Genomic DNA, 27,630 nt, shown 5'->3' on the forward strand with positions numbered 1-27,630 from the left:
CCTTCAGCTCATCGTCGGTTGTGAAGAGCAGAGTAACCAGCCAGGCCTTCGTCTTGGGGAAGCGATGAAAATCGCTTGGTGTCAAGTCCGGACTATAGGGAAGATGCTGAAAAGCTTCCATCGAAAATGTACGTTTCTTCTTCGTTCTATTCTCGGTATTGGGTCGCACAGTGTCGTGAAGGAGTACGAGTCCCTCGGTAACCATCCCGCGCCGTTTGTTTTGCATTAACCTTTGGCGTTTCGTAAGTCTCTCACAATAAACCAGTGACGTCACAGGATTCTCACGCGCTACCTCCATGAAATCTTTCTGAAATTCATTTGCGATTCCAAAAGATGTAGCCAACATTTTCTTTGAATCTTTTGGGTTTATCGGGAGAGTGAATGTGTACCCCGCTGTTTGGACTGTTCTTTTCAGAGTTCACGTACTACTCCCAGATCCTGCCCACAATCAGCATTCTGTTTAGAAATTCCTCCCCTTTGCTCAACAGCTAGCAACAAAAAGTCTTTTTCACCTTAAACAAAATCAATACGGCAGTGAGGAAACAACTTATTAAGACTTTTGTCTGCCGGCCGGTGTGGCCGTGCGGTTCTAGGCGCTTCAGTCTGGAACCGCGGGACCGCTACGGTCGCAGGTTCGAATCCTGCCTCGGCCATGGATGTGTGTGATGTCTTTAGGTTAGTTAGGTTTAACTAGTTCTAAGTTCTAGGGGACTGATGACGACAGAAGTTAAGTCCCATAGTGCTCAGAGCCATTTGAAACATTTCTTTTAGACTTTTGTCTGAAGGGTATTCCTCTACCGCTGTGAAACACGTCCAAGTGAAGTGGAACAGAAGGAAATACAACGATGGCTGTTTTTCAAATGTGACACTACTGCCGGAAGATTAAGACAATATTGACAAACAAACTTTATAACGAAAAGGTTGTTTGGTGACCCGAAGGAGTTCGATTGAAAGAACGAAAGGATCATTAGGGTTTAGCTTGCCGTCGACGACGACATCATTAGAGACTGAGCGTAAGGCTGGGATTGGACGAGGAAGCAAGGAAGGAAGATGACGTTTTAACCTCCCGACGACGTCGAGGTCATCGGGCATGGAGCACAAATTCAGACTGTGGGAGGAACCAGAATAAATCTGCCATTCCTGTTCAGAGGAATAATCTTGAAATTATACGTAATTGTTTTAGGCCAAACCACACAGAACCTAGCTCAGGTGGTCGGACGAGGATTTAAACCCACCTCTTTCCATACGCGAGTATAGTGCCTTAACCATTGTGCCACATCGCCTTGTGGAACGATATGACTATGAGGCACAGGGAACTATTATAGACTGCAGTAGAAGTGCTGTAAGTGGCCAAAATAAGAGGAGAAGAACGAGATGGGCGTATAATGCCGGCCCTATACGTATGTTAAAGGGTGATATAGGATAGGACAGAAGGGGGGAGAAAAAACTGCTCTATATAAATCTAAAACTACTACAAACAAACATTTGAATCGAAAACTACAGGAGTTTTGTTGGATTATCGGCTGACGTGGATTTGTTTCGGCATATCTTCTTCTGAAGAGATCTGTCACGGTGTCTGCCTTTTCAGTTTCTGCCAGGAAATCGAAAATGAATAGTAAGAAAAAAACACAGTGCCTTCGCACCGCAATCTGTAGGTAAAACCTAAGGGCTGCACTACAACAATACAGTCAGTTACGATTTACATGGCTTTTGAACTAATTTACAACCTGAACCCACATTAAATGTTTGAATCAACACATAATTGAAAGCATAACGTCTTCAGGGCACCGTGATTACTTCCAACGTATAGAAACACAGACATTGCCTTTGTCAATTTTTTATTTTATTGGCTAACCGATTTCAAACCTTTTATAAATCATCTTCATATGTATTAATTACAAATTAATGCGAAGCGCAGTTGAAACTGATGACTTGCACTTCGTATAAATCTGTAATTAATGTATACGAAGGTGACCTAAAAGAGGGTTGAAACTGATTATCCAATAAAAAGAAAAAGTTACTTAGACGGATTTTGTCTTTCTTCGAACTAAATAAAACACATGCCTCATTTTTCGAAAGTTTTTGCTCTGAGGACAGGACACCTGCGTAGAAAGGAGAACAATCCACGATTCAGTGACGAAAGCATTGGCTGAAGACAGGTTGTCTTCATTTGCACATAATACGCCCTAACTGAGCTTCGGTACGTATGATGATTCATTTTACAATCATAACTCACTTACAGTGACGGCAGCTAGCGTTTACAAATACTCTTGGGCCATTGTCATCTCATTTGCTTATCGAACAGCTAGATTTTGAGATTGCTTGTCAGTTTCGGTGCCGAGACCACATTGTTCGCAATTAACAAGTAGAGCGAAGAGCGATTATTTGGAGAAACAATCAGACGGGGGTCTGGTAGTCTGCAGGCACGTCAACAGCCCTCTTTTCCAGTAGGAGGCAAGTCACGCTCTGAATTGAGGTCGTTGGCATCACTTCATCCGCCACGACACCACGCAGAGCTTGTTTTGACAGCAAGTTTTTCGTCCGCGCTGGGCGGGTATCTCTTTCCGAGACACACTGCAGATTCGCTGGACGACAACCGCCTCCCATCAAAGCCGCTTCTGTGTGCGCACTACGGTGCCTGCAACAGCTAAACAGCCTTACGCCTCCGCCTCTTCTTGTTGGGTCACACGCTCTTTGTCTCTCCTGTCGTTAGCGCCCATGGTGACAGGACAGCAACCACACACACATCCCTCGCCCACAGACTGCTGTCTGACACGACTGTGGCTAAAAAACGAGCGTGGAATTGAGGCTCCTAAACATTGTAATGCTTTTTTATTCCTATGCATACAGGGTGTTTCCGTAAGAGCGTGCAAAAATTTAACAGGACATAGAGGATGCTCCACTGAACAATTTAAGGTAGAGATTCTGGGGTCGGAGAAGCCAGCTTAAGGAGGTAATAGGAATAAAATTATATTACTGTATACTTTTTTTATTTACATTAGGTAACTGCAAGTACCATAATTGACACAATAAACGCACCATTTGCACAGTATCCTACAATATGTTCTGAAAATGACGGCCATCAAACTAAAGGCAAAAATGACCAGTGAAGAAGATTCTGACGCACGCTGACGAATATGCCTGGTGTGTCTCCAATCACATCATAGGCAGCTACAATTCTGGCAACTAATTCCATCTCCGTATCCATTGGGGTCTCATACACAAGTCACTTTAGATGTCCCCTTACGAAATAATCGAGGGGATTCGGATCAGGTGACCTTGCGGGCCATGGAATACGATCTCCCCTTTCAGTCCAACGACCAGGAGATACTGTACCGGCACTGCTCCATGGTATTGTACTGTACGTCTCTGAATAGCATTGAGTAATCATTGGGTCTGTCGTTGATTCATAGCGCGTTCTGACATGGGACAATATAAATACTATACCAGAGCCACCTTGTGGGCAAGTGAAGTAAACAAAATCTGATTCATGACTTACTGCTAATCAGGCTCGTCCTTGTTTCCTTGCGGGAAATAAAGAATGTACATGTGAATAAATAGCACAGCAGGTGTAAACTTGGACCATGGTGGTTGTAAATAATATGGAAAACAGTAATTCTAGACAAAGCGGTAGACAAGTTTACTTCCATATCTCATTAAACCCCCTTCTCCGGCCCCAGGTTCAAATGGTTCAAATGGCTCTGAGCACTATGGGACTTAATATCTATGGTCATCAGTCTCCTAGAACTTAGAACTACTTAAACCTAACTAACCTGTGGAGCATTCTCTACGTCCTGTTACATTTTTACGCACTCTAACGGAAAAAACATTGTATAAAACAGTGACAGTAGGCTAAAATCTCACTAAGAGAGAATAAACGTATCTTATATCCATTACGATCTGAAACTGGTACCTTTATGTTTACATTTTATAGCCCGAATTATCTGAGACTGTACGTCAATGAAGATGGGTGTGAGTTGATTTGTCCCATCTCTAATTTATCCGATGTAAGTGATGACAAACATTGAGATTAACAGAAGAAATTGAGTCAGAGGTAAAGTATAAATGAGAATACGGAACTTGAAAAAGGAAGAGACCGCGAACAAACTCGAGTTGTATAGCTGCCAGCGTCTAGCATGCTCAGCTTGTAAGAACTACACAAGTTTTACCAAGTCACCTCCAATTCGACAAACTTTGTTTTTGATAACTAATGCATGTCATCAACATAACTTAACTGCCAACAGTCCATGTGAATCGTAAGTGGTAGTATTACTGTAGTGCAGCTCATAGGTTTTATGTACAGACTGCACTGTGTACCCAACTACGCTTATCTGTTATAGTTTCCAGAGAAAGATTCGAGTGCAGTGGAGTTATCTAGGCTCACAAATGCAAAAGCACATTTTTTTAAATTTTATGTACCTATCTACACCGTCTTTTCACGGTACCTATTTTTGAGGATCACGTACATTGGGAAACCCATGATACGCTTGATGCCAATTACGAGTATTATTTTTTTTTTTTTTTTACTGCTCTAGTCCTCCCGCGAATGACGTAATAACTGCTTAAAAAATAATGGAGGTAAAATTCGGAGAATTAAGGAGAAGAAAGAAGTGTTAGGGGTGTCATGAGATTCCTATCGTGCTTGAGTATCATGGAAGTTGCCACGAAGCGAGAATTATAATTATGAGAACAAGGTTAAGTAAATACGTATAGCTGAATTTCACGACATTTAAAGCAATGGCAGAAACGTGAAGAACAGAAAGAAACTACCTTTGCTCTGAGAATTATGATTCAGTCCTCTTTCTGCTGATAGAAATTCATCTAAGAAGGATAATGACGGTTCGGAACTCATTGTTTTAACCCTACAATTCGTGGAAGATTTCTAGTCCTTCTATACTGGTGAATGCATCTCAGTAGCCACGACTCCCGTAGCCGCTCACGCTGTTATCCCCTCTGACTATCTGCCCGTAATCCGCGCGTATTACCAGGGTCCACTGACGTCTCAGCGATACATCGCTACGACTGAAACATCGTTTCCAGCACCCGCGTCCATCCAAAAAATCCTATAGCCAAGAACGTTGTCTACATCTACATCTACATCTACATTTATACTCCGCAAGCCACCCAAAGGTGTGTGGTGGAGGCACTTTATGTGCTGCTGTCATTACCTCCCTTCCCTGTTCCAGTCGCGTATGTTTCACGGGAAGAACGACTGCCGGAAAGCCTCCGTGCGCGCTAGAATCTCTCTAATTTTACAATCGTGATCTCCTCGGGAGGTATAAGTTGGGGGGAGCAATATATTCGGTACCTCATCCAGAAACGCACCCTCTCGAAACCTGGACAGCAAGCTACACCGCGATGGAGAGCGCCTCTGTTGCAGAGTCTGCCACTTGAGTTTGCTAAACATCTCCGTACCAAATAACCCTGTGACGAAACGCGCCGCTCTTCTTTGAATCTTCTCTATCTCCTCCGTCAACCCGATATGGTACGGATCCCACACTGATGAGCAATAGTCAAATATAGGTTGAACGAGCTTTTTGTAAGCCACCTCCTTTGTTGATGGGCTACATTTTCTAAGGACTGCCAATGAATCTCAACCTGGTACCTGCCTTACCAACAATTAATTTTATATGATCATTCCACTTCAAATCGTTCCGTACGCATACTCCCAGATATTTTACAGAAGTAACTGCTACCAGTGTTTGTTCTGCTATCATATAATCATACAATAAAGGATCCTTCATTCTATGTATTCGCAGTACATTACATTTGTCTATGTTAAGGGTCAGTTGCCACTTCCTGCACCAAGTGCCTATCCGCTGCAGATCTTCCTGCATTTCGCTACAATTTTCTAATGCTGTAACTTCTCTGTATACTACAGAATCATCCGCGAAAAGCCGCATGGAACTTCCGACACTATCTACTAGGTCATTTATATGTATTGTGAAAAGCAATGGTCCCATAACACTGCCCTGAGGCACGCCATAGGTTACTTTAACGTCTGTAGACGTCTCTCCATTAATAACAACATGCTGTGTTCTGTTTGCTAAAAACTCTTCAATCCAGCCACACAGCTGCTCTGATATTCCGTAGGCTCTTACTTTGTTTATCAGGCGACAGTGCGGAACTGTATCAAACGCCTTCCGGAAGTCAAGGAAAATCGTATCTACCTGGGAGACTGTATCTAATATTTTCTGGGTCTCATGAACAAATATAGCGACTTGGGTCTCACACGATCGCTGTTTCCGGAATCCATGTTGATTCCTACAGAGTAGATTCTGGGTTTCCAGAAATGACATGATACGCGAGCAAAAAACATGTTCTAAAATTCTACAACAGATCGATGTCAGAGATATAAGCCTATAGTTTTGCGCATCTGCTCGACGAGCCTTCTTGAAGACTGGGACTACCTGTGCTCTTTTCCAATAATTTGGAACCTTCCGTTCCTCTAGAGACTTGCGGTACGCGGCTGTTAGAAGGGGGGCAAGTTCTTTCGCGTACTCTGTGTAGAATCGAATTGGTATCCCGTCAGGTGCAGTAGACTTTCCTCTGTTGAGTGATTCCAGTTGCTTTTCTATTCCTTGGACACTTATTTCGATGTCAGCCATTTTTTCGTTCGTCCGAGGATTTAGAGAGGGAACTGCAGTGCTGTCTTCCTCTGTGAAACAGCTTTGGAAAAAGGTGTTTAGTATTTCAGCTTTACGCGCGTCATCCTCTGTTTCAATGCCATCATCATCCCGGAGTGTCTGGATATGCTGTTTCGAGCCACTTACTGATTTAACGTAAGACCAGAACTTCCTAGCATTTTCTGTCACGTCGGTACGTAGAATTTTACTTTCGAATTCACTGAACGGTTCACGCATAGCCCTCCTTACGCTAACTTTGACACTGTTTAGCTTCTGTTTGTCTGAGAGGTTTTGGCTGCGTTTAAACTTCCAGTAAAGCTCTCTTTGCTTTCGCGGTAGTTTCCTAACTTTGTTGTTGAACCACGGTGGGTTTTTCCCGTCCCTCACAGTTTCACTCGGCACGTACCTGTCTAAAACGCATTTTACGATTGCCTTGAACTATTTCCATAAACACTCAACATTGTCAGTTCTTCGTCTCGCGACAACTGAGGCCCAGTTGAAACCTAGGGCAACCAGTGGTGAAACCGACCGATACGCGTGTTGGCACTGACGTCGACAACGCAGCAGCCGGCCGCCCCCAGCGCGGCTGTCCCCTGGCGCCAGGACGGCGTATCGCTGGGATGTGCGGACACGCAGGATGCCGGGCAGCCCTATCTCCGCCCCCGTGCTGCGCCGGCGGGATGTAAACACGCGCGCGACACGCCGTATCTGCGCTGCCCACGTACTGGACGCGCTCCTTCCTTGTTGAGAGTAGCTCTGCGTCCGGGATACGCTATTAAGAGAGAACACTTCATTCCAACTAAGAGAAAAGTTCCCGTCTGGTACACAAAACAGGAAAATATGCTGCATTTCTCGGAATCTTGACGCTTAATCGATCAGGATCCTTGCGTGATGACCATACGATTCTGTAAGTCACAATTTTTCTCATTTTTTCCTGACAGTCTCGACTATTCCCATTTAGATGGTGATAAATTGTGGATTTCTTGAGAAATGCTGGAATATTGGAAATATAAAGCCCCCCCCCCCTTCCCCCCCCCAATGAACCATGGACTTTGCCGTTGGTGGGCAGATAGCCGTACCGCAGGTGCAACCAGAACGGAGGGGTATCTGTTGAGAGGCCTGACAAACATGTGGTTCCTGAAGAGGGGCAGCAGCCTTTTCAGTAGTTGCAGGGGCAACAGTCTGGATGATTGACTGATTTGGCCTAGTAACACTAGCCAAAACGGCCTTGCTGTCCTGGTACTGCGAACGGCTGAAAGCAAGGGGAAACTACAGCCGTAATTTTTCCCGAGGGCATCAAGCTTTACTGACGGCCTTGGGAGAGCCAGGCCTAACAAAACTCTACCATCTGGTGAGCAAGATGTATGAGACAGGCGAAATTCCCTCAGACTTAAAGAAGAATACAATAATTCCAATCCCAAAGAAAGCAGATGTTGACAGATGTGAAAATTACCGAACTAGCAGTTTAATAAGTCACAGCTGCAAAATACTAACGCGAATTCTTTACAGACGAACGGAAAAACTGGTAGAAGCCGACCTCGGCGAAGATCAGTTTGGATTCCGCAGAAATTTTGCAACACGTGAGGCAATACTGACCCTACGACTTATCTTAGAAAATACATTAACGAAAAGCAAAACTACGTTTCTAGCATTTGTAGACTTAGAGAAAGCTTTTGACAATGTTGACGGGAATACTCTCTTTCAAATTCAGAAGATAGCAGGGGTAAAATACAGGGAGCGAAAGGCTATTTACTGTTTGTACTGTAACCATGTGGCAGTCTTAAGAGTCGAGGGACATGAAAGGGAAGCAGTGGTTGGGAAGGGAGTGAGACAAGGTTGTAGCCTCTCCCCGATGTTATTCAATCTGTACATTGAGCAAGCAGTGAAGGAAACAAAAGAAAAATTCGGAGTAGGTATTAAAATCCATGGAGAAGAAATAAAAACTTTGAGGTTCGCCGATGACATTGTAATTCTCTCAGAGACAGCAAAGGACCTGGAAGAGCAGTTGAACGGAATGGATAGTGTCTTGAAAGGAGGATATAAGATGAACATCAACAAAAGCAAAACGAGGATAATGGAATGTAGTCGAATTAAGTCAGGGGATGCTGAGGGAATTAGATTAGGAAATGAGACACTTAAAGTAGTAAAGGAGTTTTGCTCTTCGGGGAGGAAAATAATTGATGATGGTCGAAGTAGAGAGGATATAAAATGTAGACTGGCAATGGCAAGGAAAGCGCTTCTGAAGAAGAGGAATTTGTTAACATCGAGTATAGATTTAAGTGTCAGGAAGTCGTTTCTGAAAGTCTTTGTATGCAGTGTAGCCGTTTATGGAAGTGAAACATGGACGATAAATAGTTTAGACAAGAAGAGAATATAAGCTTTCGAAATGTGATGCTACAGAAGAATGCTGAAGATTAGATGAGTAGATCACGTAACTAATGAGGAGGTATTGAATAGAATTGGGGAGAAGAGGAGTTTGTGGCACAACTTGACTAGAAGAAGTGATCGGTTGGTAGGACATGTTCTGAGGCATCAAGGGATCACCAATTTAGTATTGGAGGGCAGCGTGGAGGGTAAAAATCGTAGAGGAAGAGATGAATACACTAAGCAGAAGATTCAGAAGGATGTAGGCTGCAGTACGTACTGGGAGATGAAGAACCTTGCACAGGATAGAGTAGCATGGAGAGCTGCATCAAACCAGTCTCTGGACTGAAGACCACAAGAACAACAAAGCACTTAGAGGCACATCTTGTCAAAAGTGCACGGGCACCCTTACGTCATGCGCAATTGACCACTAGATGTCGCAAGAGGCGGACCCGCCCGTTTAGGAAGAGGCGGGGAGTATTGTGTTCTCAGCAGAGATGTGGTAACAGCGGAGTGCGTTGGCCGGGAGAACTCAGCTCTCCTACGTGGACTAATCATTACATGTCACCTGAGTGACATTCCTATTAGGAACATTTCAGCCCTTCCAAAGCTGCTCAAGTCGACTGTCGCTGATGTGACTGTGAAGTGGAAACGTGTAGAAACAATAGCATATAAATCAAGACCAAGCAGACCTCATGTCTGATGGACAAGGACTGTCTAGCTTTGCGGAGGACGGTTATGAAAAATAGCATGGAATTAACTGGAGGGATGACTAGACAAGTCGAAAGTGCTGCGAGCAGTCAAGCTAGCACAATAACTGTGCGTAGGGAGTTAAAAAGAATGGGGTAGAATGGCCGTCAGTTCTAAGACATTCAGACACCTTAAGCAAGGTGGATTAAAGAGCAAACCACTGGACAGTCGCAGACTAGAAACGAATGGTTTGAAGCGATGAATCATGCAATACCCTGCAGCAATTCGACGGTAGTGTTTGAGTTTGGTGAATGCCTAAAAAACCTTACTTGCCATCACGTGTAGTGCCAGCAATGAAGCACGGAGGACGTGGTATTATGAAATGGGGCTGTTTGTCGTCATTTGAATATCGTAAGAAAAGGCTAAATGCGGAAAGATATTAATACATTTTACAGCGTTGTTTACTGTGTACAGTAGAGTAACACTTCGAAGACGATGATTGTCTGTGTCACCATGACATGCACCCTACCATGAAGCAGCTTTAGTGTGGTAATGGTTTTGTAAACAATAACATTCCTGAAGTAGACTATCGAGTTCAGAGCCCCGGCCAGAGCCCAATGGAAGACATTTGGGATGGGTTTGAACGTCGTCTCAGCTGCAGATAGCAACGTCCAACATCGCTACCTTCTCTGATTTTCGCTCTTCAGGAAGAATGGGCCGCAATTCCTCCACAGACATTCAGACACCCAATTGAAAGTGTTCCTAGCAGAGTTCAAACACCGAGCGAGGTGGCGCAGTGGTTAGCACACTGGACTCGCATTGGGGAGGAAGACGGTTCAAACGCGTGTCCGGCCATACTGATTAAGGTTTTCCGTGATGTACCTCAATCGCTTCAGGCAAATGCCGGGACGGTTCCTTTGAAAGGGCATGGTCGACTTCATTCCCCATCCTTCCCTAATCCGACACTGACGACCTAGCGGTTTGGTCCCCTCCTCGCAAATCAACCAATCAACCAATAGTTCAAACCGTCGTATATGCGAATCGCGGAAACACCCAATATTAACATCCGCCAGTAGATGTCTGGATACTTTTGATCAGATATATAGCAGAAAGATTAGAGTTTTTGTTTGTGAACATAGAGATGAGTTAGGATCGACTCAGACCAGCTAGTGAGCGACTGAACGTTCCTACAGAACATATAATGATGAGGTGCGTATATAAATTTCGAGGAGAGCCCTGTGCGTTGTCAATACCTCCACTTTAGGCTACTTGAAAATACCAATTTTACGAGGAGGATATTGTTACTAAGTTCCTTTAACTAATGCGCTCCGACGGTAAGTGCAAATAACAGACTGCAGAACACCTGCGTTATTGTCACTAGATTTATGGCTCACACAAAGATGAATGTCGCAAATTCCGTTTCTTACTTTCCGGTGAACGAGGCTTATCTCCCGGCGAACAGCTGCATGCATTATGGATGAACACGTGTGCAAGCTGGAGACACACAGGTAAACGAATCGGCAAGCGTCTCGCTGTACTGCGGATTACAGGCTGTTACAGTATAAGAGATTTTCACAATTTAGTTTTTATTCTAGCACTGCCTGCAGCATCAGTACATGTTTGAGAACAAAATACGCTCTAAGACAAAAGAAAAAAGACACACCACAAAGAAATTATTCGAATAGGACGGAAATCAGTAGATTTGGTGTGCGTGTACAGACAAACAAATGACAAAAATTTCAGAAAAATTGAATGATTTATTCAAGAGAAAGAGCGTCACAAATTGAGAAAGCCAATGACATGTTGGTCCACCTCTGCCATTACGCAAGCAGTTATTCCACTCGGCATTGATTGGTAGATTTGTTGGATGTTCTCCTGAGGGATGTCGTGTCAGATAATGTCCAATTGGCGCCTTAGATCGTCAAAATCTCGAGCTGGTTGGTGAAGGGTCCTGCTCGAAAAGTTCTCAATTGGTGAGAGATCCGGCGACTTTGCTGGTGAAGGCAGGGTTTGGCAAGAACGAAGACAAGCAGTAGAAATTCTCGCCGTGTGGGGGTGGGCATTATCTGGCACAATTGTAAGCCCATGATGGCTTACCATGAAGGGCAACGAAAAGGGGCGCAGAATATCGTCGACGAGCCACTGTACTGTAAGAGTGTCGCAGATAACAACCAATGGCGTCCTGCTGTGAAACGAAATGGCAGGTTGCAAAATCCATTATTTTCATTCTCCACCCATTATGCATGACTGACGGTCAGTTGTATGTAAGCGTAGGCTTCCGCGGCCGTTGTCTTCTTCAATAAAATTCTTCAGGGTATCAGACCGCATCGTCATAATTTAAAATGCGCCAACGTTTCGGCCAGCGTTGCAGCTAGCCTTCATCAGGGCCTTACGGTCAGTTGTCAATATTTTTTATGTCTGAAGATGACAGTGTCCGAAATGACAACAATAGTGATTAATTTTACTAGTACGAAGTAAACTGCGTACTGACAAGGGCACTTCGGTTTTGTTTTGCTTCTGTGACCCTGGTGAGCTTCTTAGCACATACTCATACACGTTCGCACTTGTATGTGAAAATCAGCGCTACTGACAAATATAAATACATTCTTAATATTTGCTGACAAATTTTCCAAAGCTGCTCATAGATGGTCTGCTGTGAGAACAGTGGCACGATATGGAGTAACAGGATACCGAAGTGCTGGAAATGTAGCATCTCTAGGGCTATACCAGATGGATTTTGATAAAAATACTTTACTAAACGTTATGCCGACTACGATATAATTTGCACTGGAACAAATAACGAAAACTTGTTTTAAAAATGTGCGAAAAATAGAATCTCTAGCACCTCACGTTTACTATTGTTACAGTACTGCCCAATATAGTTACATTACTGTGCATAACTGATCGTTTAAATCATCCGCTCTGAATGAAGATCATCATGATCTAGGAGACTGATGTATAACTTCAACAGCTGCAACAAACACAATTATCAGACCCACGCAAGTGACAACGGAACGCTCACAAAGTGAGTTCTTCATATGACTTGCTATGTCGTTCTTAATATCGATGGCAATCGGTGAAACAACAAGCCTATGAATTATGAACGGCACAGGATCCATAAAACATGAGAGGATACGATCAATGAATGTTTCACAGACGCCTCTTGGATAAAACCGTCATTCTGTAATGTGCTTAGAGACTGCGTCTTTTTAAATGTTAAGTCACTCAATTTATATATAAGTTGGCCGGCAAAGTTCATATCAATGCTGTAAGAAAGCGTCGAATATCGTTGTTGGCGGGAAGACCCCTTGGGGTGGTTCAGCATCCCAATCGGAAACGGTTCTCTGCCTACGCACACAATAGGCCCTTTCCTCGTGGTGTGGATCTGTTGAGTGTACTATAGTGTAATAGATGTGTGTATGTGGAGGGGGGGGGGGGGGGAGGGGGGAGGGCGAAACCCAGCACCGGCAGATAGTCTTCTCCTCTCGAAGAATACAAATAGGGCTGCAGAGGTCAACATCCCCATCTGAAAGAACGGACCACATCAAGTATCTCATACCCTCATTTCATGAAAAATTACAGTTGGTTTGGAATTTAATCTAAGACATTGGCAAAAAGTCTGGTGATTAGGATCTTCATACCACAACTTCTCTTACCCTTGGTGGCCAAATATTGGCGATGAAAATTTCTTCCACCGTCATGGTTTGAAGCGACTACCTCCGAGTTTACCACCTTCGCGCAGGCGTCCGTTAGCGACCTCGGTTTCCGACGCAGGTATCCAGTACTTTTATCATGAGAGAAAAAGAAAAATTACCAGCACCACTGCACTCTGAAAGAGCGGTTATTCGCAGAACCACTGTTGGAGTAACAAATAGTCGTTTTGTTCTCATAACGTGATTTTTTTTTTCCTTCCCTGCCGTTTCTCAGAAATCCAACAAGCGAAGTTTTCCTAACGTTGCATTATTTTCCTGTTTGAGAGTATCAGGCATGACAGAGATTCCACTCATGACGTGGTGCATCTGCGCGGAGCTGCTTTCTGGCGCAAAAACTGGGTGCCAGAGAACATCAACAACGCAAATCTTCCTCCAACCTGAACCCGCTTTGGTTTCGCAGGCGATGTCCAGCTGAACCACCCATACAAACCTCACGGTCCAACTGAAAGCTCGAGGTTTCCACTGACTGTTTTTCCAGGCTTCTACAAAGCTTTACTCTAACAAGGGGAGCATCACACCTGTTAGTCACGGATTTCGATGAGTCTTTGGTATACCGCTGAGAAACAAGTGCTGAGTACCTGGCTAGGATCTTTTCATGCGACAGCCCCCACGTTCCGAGAAAATCGACGCTGAAGTTTTATGTGTACCTCCTATACCCGTAACGTTAGTTACGTTTCGATCAAGCGATCGTAGCGCACCGGCTAAAGTCCACGGTTACCACGCTCATTGTATCGGTACAGAGCCTACTTGTGTACTTTTTTCAATTTTTCACTGTATAGAATATCATTAAATAGTATATGTCATACAAAATTATTCAAAAGTAGTAATTTTCACCGTAGCAATTTCGTTTATAAATCAATCACTATAGCAAACTTTCTTCAAAGGTGTATTCCGTTTGTTACAGAGTAGATGACAGATTCGTCGTACTTGCTATCGCTTGCCTAGCTTTCTGTACCAGAACAGGATTCAGCACGGTATCTGTCGTAAAAGCAACCGAAACACACATTCGTTGAACACCAAGCACATTTAATGAAAGGTACTACCTTGCAGACACACGAAGTTCCACGAAGCTATACCGAGGAGTACAGTTTGTTCCATGAGACTGTTCTTTCTATGGTCAGGTTCGATGAGAACCATGCGTTTCTGATCATTCTGTGAAAGCAGGTGCGCAAAGTGATGCAGAGCTAAAGAATGTATTTTTATTGAATCTTCCCTGGAAACGATTTCGCTATTACTCTTTAGCAAGTTTGGAGTATTATGATTTTCTTTCGTGAAAATTTTAATCTGCCTGTAAAACTATAGACAACAGGGGTAGACAAGTGGAATACATTTCGGTGGGACAATTTTTACGGTGCAGGTTCATGCTTATCTTTCATCTTCAAAGATTTATCTGCTCAGTATGCCTTCCCCAAGAATCTATAATGAAAAAAAAATACACAGGCAGGGTTAGAACTGGTACAGCCATCGTAATAGGCTTCTACCTTAGTCCTTGCGCTACGCTAGCTTGTCCGAAACACGACTAAAAAAATGGCTCTGAGTACCATGGGACTTAACTTCTGAGGTCATCAGTCCCCTAGAACTTAGAACTACTTAAACCTAACTAACCTAAGGACATCACACACATCCATGCCCGTGGCAGGGTTCGAACCTGCGACCGTAGCGGTCACGCGGTTCCGGACTGTAGCGCCTAGAACCGCTCGGCCACCCCGGCCGGCCGAAACACGACTAACTTTACTGGTATATCACACACACACGAAACTTCAACATCGATTTTGTAGGAAATTAGGAGCCGTCGCATGAAACGCCGCTAGCCAGTTACTCATGTCACGTCCCTTTACAACGTACCTAAGTCTCATCGACACCCATGATCAGCAGGTCCCATGGTCTCGTTGGAAGACTAGAGCCGGCCGGAGTGGCCGAGCGGTTCTAGGCGCTTGAGTCTGGAAACGCTCGACCGCTACGGTTGCAGGTTCGAATGCTGCCTCGGGCATGGATGTGCGTGATGTCGTTAGGTTAGTTAGGTTTAAGTAGTTCTAAGTTCTAGGGGATTGATGACCTCAGCAGTTAAGCCCCATAGTGACCAGAGCCAATTGGAAGCCTAGAGTTGTATCTCGAGGCGTGCCTGAATAACTTAGTAAGAGCATTGCTCGTGGAAGTTAAAAATCTATGTTCAAACGCTGGTCCAGCATTAATCCGTAAAATATTTCGCAAATACGGATCGTCTTTGTTGTTCACGCATGGGCTATGGGCCTCAAGTACCGTGTTTGTTTGTGTTGAAAAGTGTCGGTGTATACCTGCTTCTGACTGGCCGCGCCTCCTCCTCTCTGTTGCAGACCACGATCAAAGTGTACGCGCGCTGCCTGCGGCCGGACATCGAGTACAAGACGCTGAGCATCACGTTCCAGACGACGTGCCGCGAGGTGGTGACGGCGCTGCTCAACAAGTACCGCATGCGCCACCGGGACCCCAACCTCTTCTACCTCACCATGGAGGTCACAGTCCGCAAGGCCGGTAAGGGCAGCCACGGCGCCCCCACCAGGGGTACAAGCTCTCTCCAGAACACAGCGTGCGGTCGCATCTCGCTGAGCAAGCGTGACTGTAGACGTAGATGTAGTCACTCACAACAAAACGTCTCCATTAGGGCCTTGTCCAGGTGGCATACCCATGGACAAATAATACCACACAGCTCGGTTTTCATTTCTGCTCGTAAGTCTGTTTCCAAAAAATTTTTCCTCCGGTCTTTGCAAGAGAAATGTTTTTCTGCACTCCAGTGCATCGCATAAAGACGCTGCCGAGATACACAACTGGCCATTAAAATTGCTACACCAAGAAGAAATGCAAATGATGAACGGGTATTCATTAGACAAATACATTCCTGGAAATTGAAATAAGAACACCGTGAATTCATTGTCCCAGGAAGGGGAAACTTTATTGACACATTCCTGGGGTCAGATACATCACATGATCACACTGACAGAACCACAGGCACATAGACACAGGCAACAGAGCATGCACAATGTCGGCACTAGTACAGTGTATATCCACCTTTCGCAGCAATGCAGGCTGCTATTCTCCCATGGAGACGATCGTAGAGATGCTGGATGTAGTCCTGTGGAACGGCTTGCCATGCCATTTCCACCTGGCGCCTCAGTTGGACCAGCGTTCGTGCTGGACGTGCAGACCGCGTGAGACGACGCTTCATCCAGTCCCAAACATGCTCAATGGGGGACAGATCCGGAGATCTTGCTGGCCAGGGTAGTTGACTTACACCTTCTAGAGCACGTTGGGTGGCACGGGATACATGCGGACGTGCATTGTCCTGTTGGAACAGTAAGTTCCCTTGCCGGTCTAGGAATGGTAGAACGATGGGTTCGATGACGGTTTGGATGTACCGTGCACTATTCAGTGTCCCCTCGACGATCACCAGTGGTGTACGGCCAGTGTAGGAGATCGCTCCCCACACCATGATGCCGGGTGTTGGCCCTGTGTGCCTCGGTCGTATGCAGTCCTGATTGTGGCGCTCACCTGCACGGCGCCAAACAAGCATACGACCATCATTGGCACCAAGGCAGAAGCGACTCTCATCGCTGAAGACGACACGTCTCCATTCGTCCCTCCATTCACGCCTGTCGCGACACCACTGGAGGCGGGCTGCACGATGTTGGGGCGTGAGCGGAAGACGGCCTAACGCTGTGCGGTGTGCTTCATGGAGACGGTTGCGAATGGTCCTCGCCGATACCCCAGGAGCAACAGTGTCCCTAATTTGCTGGGAAGTGGCGGTGCGGTCCCCTACGGCACTGCGTAGGATCCTACGGTCTTCGCGTGCATCCGTGCAGCGCTGCGGTCCGGTCCCAGGTCGACGGGCACGTGCACCTTCCGCCGACCACTGGCGACAACTTCGATGTACTGTGGAGACCTCACGCCCCACGTGTTGAGCAATTCGGCGGTACGTCCACCCGGCCTCCCGCATGCCCACTATACGCCCTCGCTCAAAGTCCGTCAACTGCACATACGGTTCACGTCCACGCTGTCGTGGCATGCTACCAGTGTTAAAGACTGCGATGGAGCTCCGTATGCCACGGCAAACTGGCTGACACTGACGGCGGCGGTGCACAAATGCTGCGCAGCTAGCGCCATTCGACGGCCAACACCGCGGTTCCTGGTGTGTCCGCTGTGCCGTGCGTGTGATCATTGCTTGTACAGCCCTCTCGCAGTGTCCGGAGCAAGTATGGTGGGTCTGACACACCGGTGTCAATGTGTTCTTTTTTCCATTTCCAGGAGTGTATATTATACTAGAAGTGACATGTGATTACATTTTCACGCAATTTGGGTGCAGAGATCCTGAGAAATCAGTACCCAGAACAACCACCTCTGGTCGTAATAACGGCCTTGATACGCTTGGGCATTGAGTCAAAGAGAGCTTAGATGGCTTGTACAGGTACAGCTGTCCATGCAGCGTCAGCACGATACCACAGTTCAGCAAAGTAGTGACTCCCGCATTGTGACGAGCCAGTTGCTCGGCCTCCATTGACCAGACGTTTTCAATTGGTGAGAGATCTCGAGAATGTGCTGGCCAGGGCAGCAGTCGAACATTTCCTGTGTCCAGAAAGGCCCGTACAGGACCTGCAACGTGCCGTCGTGCATTATCCTGCTGAAATGTAGGATTTCACATGGATCGAATGAAGGGTAGTGCCACGGGTCGTAACACATGTCAAATGTAACGACCACTGTTCAAAGTGCCGTCAATGCGAACAAGAGGTGACCGAGACGTGTAACCAATGGCACCCCATACCACACGCCGGGTGATACGCCAGTATGGCGATGACGAATACACGTTTCCAATGTGCGTTCAACGCGATGTCGCCAAACACGGATGCGACCATCATGATGCTGTAAACAGAACCTGGATTCATCCGAAAAAGTGACGTTTTGTCATTCGTGCACCCAGGTTCGTCGTTGAGTACACCACCGCAGGCGCTCCTGTCTGTGATGCAGCGTCAGGGGTAACCGTAGCCATGGTCTCCGAGCTGATAGGCCATGCTGCTGGAAACGTCGTCGAACTGTTCGTGCAGATGGTTGTTGTCTTGCAAACGTCCCCATCTGTTGACTCAGGGATCGAGACGTGGCTGCACCATCCGTTACAGCCATGCGGATAAGATGTCTGTCATCTCGACTGCTAGTGATACGAGGCTGTTGGGATCCAGCAGGCGTTCCGTATTACCCTCCTGAACCCACCGATTCCATATTCTGCTACCAGTCACTGGATCTCGACCAACGCGAGCAGCAATGTCGCGATACGATAAACCGCAATCGCGATAGGCTACAATTCGACCTTTATCAAAGTCGGAAACGTGATGGTACGCATTTCTCCTCCTTACACGAGGCATCACAACAACGTTTCACCAGGCAACGCCGGTCAACTGCTGTTTGTGTATGAGAACTCGGTTGGAAACTTTCCTCATGTGAGCACGTTGTAGGTGTTGACACCGGCGACAACCTTGTGTGAATGTTCTGAAAAGGTAATCATTTGCATATCACAGCATGTTCTTCCTGTTTGTTAAATTTCGCACCTGTACCACGTCATCTTCGTGGTGTAATAATTTTAATGGCCAGTACTGTAGTAGAACTGTTGCTTGCCCAGTTATTGACTCCCCAAGCATCACTTAGTATTGACTACAGGAATCTGTAACTTATGAGTAGATATTCCACCATTCTACCCTTTTCTTTTTTAACTCTCTACACACAGTCATTGTTCTAGTTGGCCTGCTGGTTGCGCTTTGGAACTCGCGACTGATTATTTCCGCTGATTTCATGTGATTTTTTATAACCACTCCCAGCAATGCTCGACGGTCCTTGTTATAACATAATGCATATGATCGAGAAATCCGCCAGAGAGAATTTTTAAAATGCATCGTGAGGGTGGGGTCCGAAAACGGGCTTTCCAGGCGGGGCACGTGCGTTGAGAAAGGGCCGACCAGCAGCGGAGAATAGTGGGATAGTGGGGTTTCCTCCCCCCCCTCCCCCCCCCCCCCCCCCCCCCCCCGCCTTTAAGGTATCAAGCGGCGGACTTCCATCCTGCTGTACAATACGTGTCTGGTATGATGGTATGAAAGATGGTCATATTGAAATACTTCATAATTTTAAATAATTCGATGTTTTATAGTGCGATAAATCCAAACATATTAGCTTCCTTGCGGCATCGAAACGCATTTATTAAGACTTTCATGTTATAAATATCACAAAAACGGTAGAAGTTCTTAAATACAGTAAACAATACACTTACAACAGTCACGGAAAACTAATAACTGCTGAACGCTCCAAGCGACCTTTACAAACGAGTGGTAACGTGCTTGCCTCCCACGCAGCAGGTCTGCGTTCGATTCCCGACCGGTTTGGAGATATTCTCCGCTCGTGGATTGGGTGCTGCGTTGTCCTCATCATCATTTCATCCTCACCACCGGCACGCAAGTCGCCCAATGTGGCGTCGACTGAAATAAGACTGGCACTCGGCGGCCGAACTTCCCGGCCAACAATGCCACACTCTCGTTTCCTTTTTCTCCTGATGGTTCCTTTCTTAGGTACATCGTCCATTTCTTGCTATCTGAGCTTGTGATCCATCTCCTATGACTTCATTGATGCGATGCAAAACCCTAATCTTTCTTCTTTCCTTCGTGCATCCTTGTGTAGTAAATTGAGTTCGTAAATTTCGATACAGGCTGTTGTTTGGCCATTCGGATATAATTTTTTCTTTTCGTAGCATGGAAATGTGGTGGATTTCAGACAATACATGGCTGCAGTGATGTCGTTCACAGCAAGCTGATTCCATTTACGTTATGTGATTACGCTGGTGATTGACTGATTGGCTGGGGTGTCTTGCGACAGCCAGGCTCTACAATCGTGGGACGCACCATCAGAGCAGGGGGATATACAATAATGGAAATAAGTATTCATACAATAGAGCATGGAAAACTAACCTGCCTTTATGGACAATAAGAAACCAAAAACACTAATTGGATATGCACTATAGACGTTGGCCAGTCGCCAATGCAGCTATGCTGGTGTATAGAACGAGAATGAACAAGCCTGTGCAAAACAAAATAAAAAAAACAACGTCTGCCAACTTCTCTACTGCGCTGGGAATGAAGTAATAAACACCAGCAGAAAATGACACTTCTAACAAAGCCAGAACGTATTTAATACTTCGTATGCATACCCTTCCGATGTATTACTTCTCGCAACCTCCGTGGCATGGAATGGACCAATTTTCTTGTAGTTTCCGACGTGATACCTTCCCATTCTCGAAGGAGAGCCTCTTTCAAAGAGGCCTTACTATGGATGTCGTGTTTTCTCACTCGTGTTTCCAGCTCACTCCACACGTGTTCGATGGAATTCAGGTCCGGACTCTGAGCTGGTGTTTTAAGAGTGTGTGGAGTGTTGTGGAGCAACCACAGCCGGACAATTTGGGCGGTATGTTTGGGATCATTGTCCTGTTGGAAGTAATAATTTCTAGGAAGACCAAAGGTGTCAACACTCTGTTGTAACTTTTGTTTGAGAATGTTCATATACACAAATCTGTCCAGTGTACCTTCCACAAACACTAATTTTCCGACACCGGAGGCTGACATACAGCCCCATACCACCACTCAACCACCTCCGTGCTTCACCGTGGGTTGAATGTTGTTTCGATCTAGGTCTGTATTCGGTCTTCTCCAGACCAAGATCCTACCATCATTGTGCACGATATTAAATTTGCTTTCATCACTAAACAATAAAGTATCCCAGAAGTCTGCTGTCTTGAATACATCCTGTTTCGCGAATTCCATCCGCCACTTACTGTTCTTTTTGCTGATGTAGGGCTTTCGTCTCGGGACCCTGGCTCTGTAGCCCGAACGATTTAGAATGGTACGAACTGCCCTTGGAGTGCTGTCCTTTCAAAAGTGGTCATATACTTATGCGTATAGTGCCGACGCTGTCGTTTTCGGGTTTTTCTTGATGATTCTTAGTAGCATTCTGGACTCTCTTGTTGTAAGCTTCTGCGGACGACCGTGTCGTTCACTGTTTATTACTACACGTCTGTCCTTATATCGGTTAATGGTAGATTGCACAGTCGCTCGGCTTCGTCCTATGATGCTCGCAATTTCGGCATACGACTTGTGTTGAAGATATTGAGCCGGCCGCGGTGGCCAAGCGGTTCAGTCCGGAACCGCGCGATTGCTACGGTCGCAGGTTCGAATCCTGCCTCGGGCATGGATGTGTGTGATGTCCTTAGGTTAGTTAGGTTTAAGTAGTTCTAAGTTCTAGGGGACTGATGACCTCAGATGTTAACTCCCATAGTGCTCAGAGCCATTTTTTGAAGATATTGGACGACAACAATGTTTCGTTCCTCAGTGGTCGTTTCCTTCCCCTTGCGGCCCATCCTGCTGTTCCACGGCACCCACGTCCGACGTGCTGTTGCTTCACGGCCGCCACACAAGTGTGGCATGCACTCCGGGGCTGCGTCAGCCGTTTGTTTGGTTGAAAGTAGTGCGCTGTATGAATACATTTTTGCCCTGTCGCAGACCGTGCGGAGTGTAACATATTTTATTTTCCCAGAGTAGATTCATGGCATACGGGAAGCTTCATTACCAAGAACATGGTTATCTGACGCTACACCATCTTACTTATTCCTATCGGCGCTGTGGGTGATTTACTATCCCGACACACCATCGTAGTTTGTCACCACCTACTGTATGAATACTTATTCCCATGACTGTAGTTTTCCGCTGCAGAATTCGCCGACTGCGACACTTTGGACTGCCGAGAAGAGCAGCGTGCCGCAGGCACACTCTTCTCCTTGTCAGCACAGTGAGCTGGGCCAAGCGAGGCCAAGCCGGCTGGTGCGCGGCGTGGCGGGGTGAACAGCGGCGTTTGTGCTTCCGCCCGCGGGCGGCGGTTACACAGGGCCTCTTTGAGGGCGCGAGTGCCGACTCACGTTCCCTAAATCGGGTCTGTAAGATGAGTAATATCGCCGGTTGGCCAGCTGCCTCCTGCAGTTCGCCAAGGAAGGCGTTTTATTATCACACGCTCCGCCGAAAGCCGCCCCCCAACCCCCCCTTGCTCTTCACTTCCTATCCCGTAAAGTCGTCAGCACGCTCTGCTGTCCTCACGTCCAAGACGATAGCCACAAAACTGACTGCGAAAAACTAAGTCCGTCGCGGCTGTTCACTGATTATTCTCGCTTTTCACTAAGTGGTTGTTGTTGTTGTGGTCTTCAGTTCTGAGACTGGTTCGATGCAGCTCTCCATGCTACTCTATCCTGTGCAAGCTTCTTCATCTCCCAGTACCTACTGCAACCTACATCCTTCTGAATCTGCTTGGTGTATTCATCTCTTCGTCTCCCTCTACGATTATTACCTTCCACGCTGCCCTCCAATGCTAAATTTGTGATCCCTTGATGCCTCAGAACATGCCCTACCAACCGATCCCTTCTTCCAGTCAACTTGTGCCACAAACTCCTCTCCTCCCCTATTCTATTCAATACCTCCTCATTAGTTACGTGATCTACCCATCTAATCTTCAGCATTCTTCTGTAGCACCACATTTCGAAAGTTTCTATTCTCTTCTTGTTTCACTTCCATACATGGCTACACTCCGTACAAATAGTTTCAGAAACGACTTCCTTACACTTAAATCTATACTCGATGTTAACAAATTTCTCTTCTTGTGAAACGCTTTCCTTGCCATTGCCAGTCTACATTTTATATCCTCTCTACTTCGACCATCATCAGTTATTTTGTTCCCCAAATAGCAAAACTCCTTTACTACTTTAAGCGACTCATTTCCTAATCTAATACCCTCAGAATCACCCGACTTAATTCGACTACATTCCATTATCCTCGTTTTGCTTTTCTTGATGTTGATCTTATATTCTCCTTTCAAGACACTGTCCATTCCGTTCAACTGCTCTTCCAAGTCCTTTGCCGTCTCTGACAGAATTACAATGTCATCGGCGAACCTAAAAGTTTTTATTTCTTCTCCATGGATTTTAATACCTACTACGAATTTTTCTTTCGTTTCCTTTACTGCTTGCTCAATATACTGAAGCACCTTTAGAATTTGAAAGAGAGTATTCCAGTCAACATTGTCAAAAGCTTTCTCTCAGTCTACAAATGCTAGAAACGTAGGTTTGCCTTTCCTAAGTGGTTATACACTCTAAAAGAAAAAAGACGTATCACGAAGGAAGTATCCGAATGGAACGTAAATCGGTAGATGTGACGCACATGTAGAGACAAACAAACGATTACAATTTCAGAAAAATTGGATGATTTCTTCCACAAGAAGTGCTTCACAAACTGAGCAAGTCAATTACGCTTTGATCCACCTCTGACCGCTATGCAAGCAGTTATTCGGTTTGGTACTGATTGATGCAGGTGTTGTATGTCTTCCTGAGGACTATCGTGCCAATTTCAGTCCGACGGGAGCGTTAGAGCGTTAGATGGTCAAAATTGGAAGCTGATTGGAGGGCCCTCCCCATAATGCTGCAAATGTTCTCAATTGAGCAGAGATCCAGCGATCTTGTTGGCCAAGGTAGGGTTTGGCAAACACGAAGACAAGCAGCAGAATCTCTCGCCTGTGCAGGCGGGCGTTATCTCGCTGGATGTAAGCCCGGGGTGACTTGCCATGAAGGGCAACAAAACGGGCCGTAGAATATCGATGACGTACCGATATGCTTTAAGGGTGCCACGAATGCTATGAAAAGATAAGGCACTCCAGACCATTGTTCCTGTTTGTCAGGTCTTATGGCGGGCGACAGTCAGGTTCGTACCCCATCGCTGTCTGAGGCGCGCCCAGAGCCGTCTTCGCTGGTGATCGAGGACTAGAATTGTCTTCAGTGATGAGTCTCGCTTCGAAATCAGCCCCGATGACCAGAAAAGACGTGTCTGGAGATACACTGGACAAGTGTGTGATACCAACCTGACTGTCACCCGCCATGCGGCCCAACAAACATGGATGATGGTCTGGGGTGCCATTTCATTTTATAGCCAGACCTCTTTGGTCGCCATCCGCGGCTGGTCATCGGGGCTCGATTCGAGCGGAACTCACCACTGAAAACAATTCTATTCCAGCCAATGAGATTCCAGCCCCAATGCACCCGTCACCACAGCAAATGGATTTGTTGGTGTGAAGATGTCGATGGTAGTCGACGCAGGGGGCACCATGATCTCAGCTCCCTTTCTTTAAGCCTCCTATTAATGGCCCTTGTGGTTTCTGAACCACCAGTTACACGTCAAATTGATGATATTGATGAATCCTGGGCTCTGCCTCTCTGACAAGTGCTCGGTCCTCAAGTTCTCACGTTCTCTCGTCTCTCTAACTCGACTGCTTCCTTCACAACCTTGTGTTCGGCCATTATTCCACCCATCCCTACCAACATCGTAGAATAGTGGCTTTGCTCCTGATCAAATGTCGAGCGATTCCCCGGTTACTCCAACCGGCTTGTTTGAGTCGACCGCTGTTCGGGGCGTCTCGAGACACGTCTTCGGTCAGGACCCTCACTGACTGGACTAGAGTTGTGTTCAGTGATGAGTCCCACTCCGAATTGAGCCCCGCGAAGCCGTTTCTGGAGACGTCGTGGACTGCAGTGGGATACCAACCTGACTGTCGCTCGCCATATAACCAAGAGATGCCATTTCTTTTCGTAGCATTACCTCTTTGGTTGTCATCCGCGGGAACCTAACAGCACAGCGGTACGTCGACGATATTCTCAAATGGTTGAAATGGCTCTGAGCACCATGGGACTTAACATCTGTGGTCATTAGTCCCCTAGAACTTAGAACTACTTAAACCTAACTAACCTAAGGGCATCACACACATCAATACCCGAGGCAGGATTCGAACCTGCGATCTTACCAGCAGCGCGATTCCGGAGTGAAGCGCCTAGAACCGCTCGTCCACAGAGGCCGGCTGACGATTTTCTACGGCCGGGTTTGTTGCCCTTTGTGGCAAGCCATCTTGGGCTTACATTTGGGCAAAATAATGCCCACCCTCGCACGACGAGAGTTTCTACTGCTTGTCTTCGAGCTTGCCAAACACTGCCTTAACCAGCAAGGTCACCGAATGTCTCCCTGACTGAGAACGTGTGGGGTATTATAGGCAAGACCCTACAACCTAGCGCACGAACTGAACAGTATTTGCCACGATGTCCCTCAGGAGGGCATCCAACAACTCTGTCAATCAATGCCAAACCGGATAACTGCTTGTATAATGGCCAGAGGTGGACCAACGCGTTACTAGTTGCTCAATGTGTGAAGAATAAATCATTCAGTTTTCCTGAAATTATAATCATTTGTTTGTCTGTACATGAACGTCATATCTATCGATTTCTGTCCTATTCGGCTAATTCCTTCGTAGTGCGTGTTTTTTTTCCGAGTATATTTCAGGTTTCAAGGTCCTTTTCCTTTGCGCTAGACCTTGTAATGGTTCTGTCGCAATTTCCTTGGTTATAAACCTCGTAGTGACCCAAAGTGACACGTTAACTACAAAGTCGTCAGTTTTAAACGTATTACCAGTATATTGATGGCATTTTTACGGAGGTATACTGGTGTGTTAATCCCCTAGCGTGGTTGGAGAGCCTCTTGGTGTTCGGAAGCAAGGTAGAGGAACGAGTGGCAAGTTCGGTTCGATCGAAAAAAGAATTACTTCTTAAAATCCGTTATCTGGATCCAGTTTTAAATAGTCATAATTGATCATTCAACAAGTAAATTAGTTAATAAATATACAACAATCGTTTTCGAGTGTCCTCAAATGAAAGCAATAACATAAAAGCAATTCACAACGAAGATAGCAATGCGCTTGTAAAACCCGTTGTACCACAGTCTCATGTTATATGGTGATGGAAAAAGTACTCAGTGTTTTGTTCTGTACATTCACAACCTACAATAAACTTCTAAGATAAGGACATCTCTCATCTAAACTGTTACCCTACCTATAGCTTTCGTTCGCATAGTTTAGTCTTGACTGCGTCATTGAATATTCGAATTTTTGTGTCATATCTCATTTTGCAGTGTTCTTACTGCAGCTGAAGATAGTTTTTACAGGTGCAGAGTTTACATCTTTGGAATGGACTCTCACAGAAAAATATTGTGGGACATTTCATGTATTTTCTTGTGGTGGCAGTTTTTCGCAGCAGCTGTACATAAATCATAGTAGTTAGCAAGAAAACTACTTTTCTTATTTTTAACAATGTCTGGTGGTGATCCTGTGGCTGTACTAAATTTATGAAATTTATTCGCAATTACTGAATCTTTCCGCAATTAGCTGCATTAGGTATAAAGATATTATCTATTGGTGATACATGAAAATTTGTGCCCGACCGGAACTCGAAACCCGGATTTTCCACTTGTGGCGAGCAGATAACTTAACCACTTCGGCTACCCGAGCACACTTCCAGGACCGGCCTAAATTTCCATGTGTCTTAACTGTCTACGACCCCGTATGGATGTTATATATTTCCACAATTGCGAATAAATTTCATAAAAAATTCCCTTTGCATGCTTTACAAGAATTTATTTATACATCAACACGCGTTTCACCTTTCTAAAAAGACATCCAGAGTGGGTGTCCTGAAATATTACGTGCCTTATCGCTTTCGCATACTGATTTTTAAATTAAAAAAAAATACTTAAATACTTTACTCTGAAATGAAAGGATGTCATATATAAAAAAAACTTCCTTACGTAGTGTGCCCGCACGTACACACACACACACACACACACACACACACACACACACACACACACACATACACACATAATTGCATGAACTAACACACAAACAGAGAGAACACAAGTAATAACAAAAGATCGTCGAAGTTGGCAGCATTTACATAAACGAATGACAGACTAGACATTTTATGTTACGAAATTACTGAGACTTCCAACTTCCAACTGGTGACTTCCAACTGGTTTTCCAACTGGGGAAAACTGCATGATCTTCAAACAATGAATAAAAATTCATTTGCAGTATGCGAAAAGCCGTCTTCTTGTTGACTACTACAGTTCACACAATACTAGTGGTAATTATGAAGGTTGTAATAGCCGAGCGGTAAGTGGGATTCTGCTCCCTGTTCCAGGCGTCCGGACTGTCCTGGTGCTGGACGAGGAAGCTAGGCCAGCGGCGTTGCAGTCCTGCCACCCTCGCGGAGACTCCAGGTGAGTTCCAGGGCACTCACTATTCTCTTTTAAGTCTCCTCTGTCCAG

General features: G+C 45.6%; 1 protein-coding gene across 1 annotated transcript in view; it reads left to right on the forward strand.

Annotated features, from left to right (window-relative positions):
- LOC124798203 overlaps positions 1-27,630 on the forward strand; it is a 443,817-nt gene that overhangs the window by 401,118 nt on the left and 15,069 nt on the right. The window contains exons 4-5 of the mRNA XM_047261505.1: positions 15,727-15,904; positions 27,504-27,582. Coding sequence (XP_047117461.1) covers positions 15,727-15,904; positions 27,504-27,582 — 257 coding nt within the window. The remainder of the gene's footprint in view (positions 1-15,726; positions 15,905-27,503; positions 27,583-27,630) is intronic.

The sequence above is a fragment of the Schistocerca piceifrons genome, chromosome 5 (assembly GCF_021461385.2).
Source record: "Schistocerca piceifrons isolate TAMUIC-IGC-003096 chromosome 5, iqSchPice1.1, whole genome shotgun sequence".
In the NCBI taxonomy this organism is placed as follows: domain Eukaryota; kingdom Metazoa; phylum Arthropoda; class Insecta; order Orthoptera; family Acrididae; genus Schistocerca; species Schistocerca piceifrons.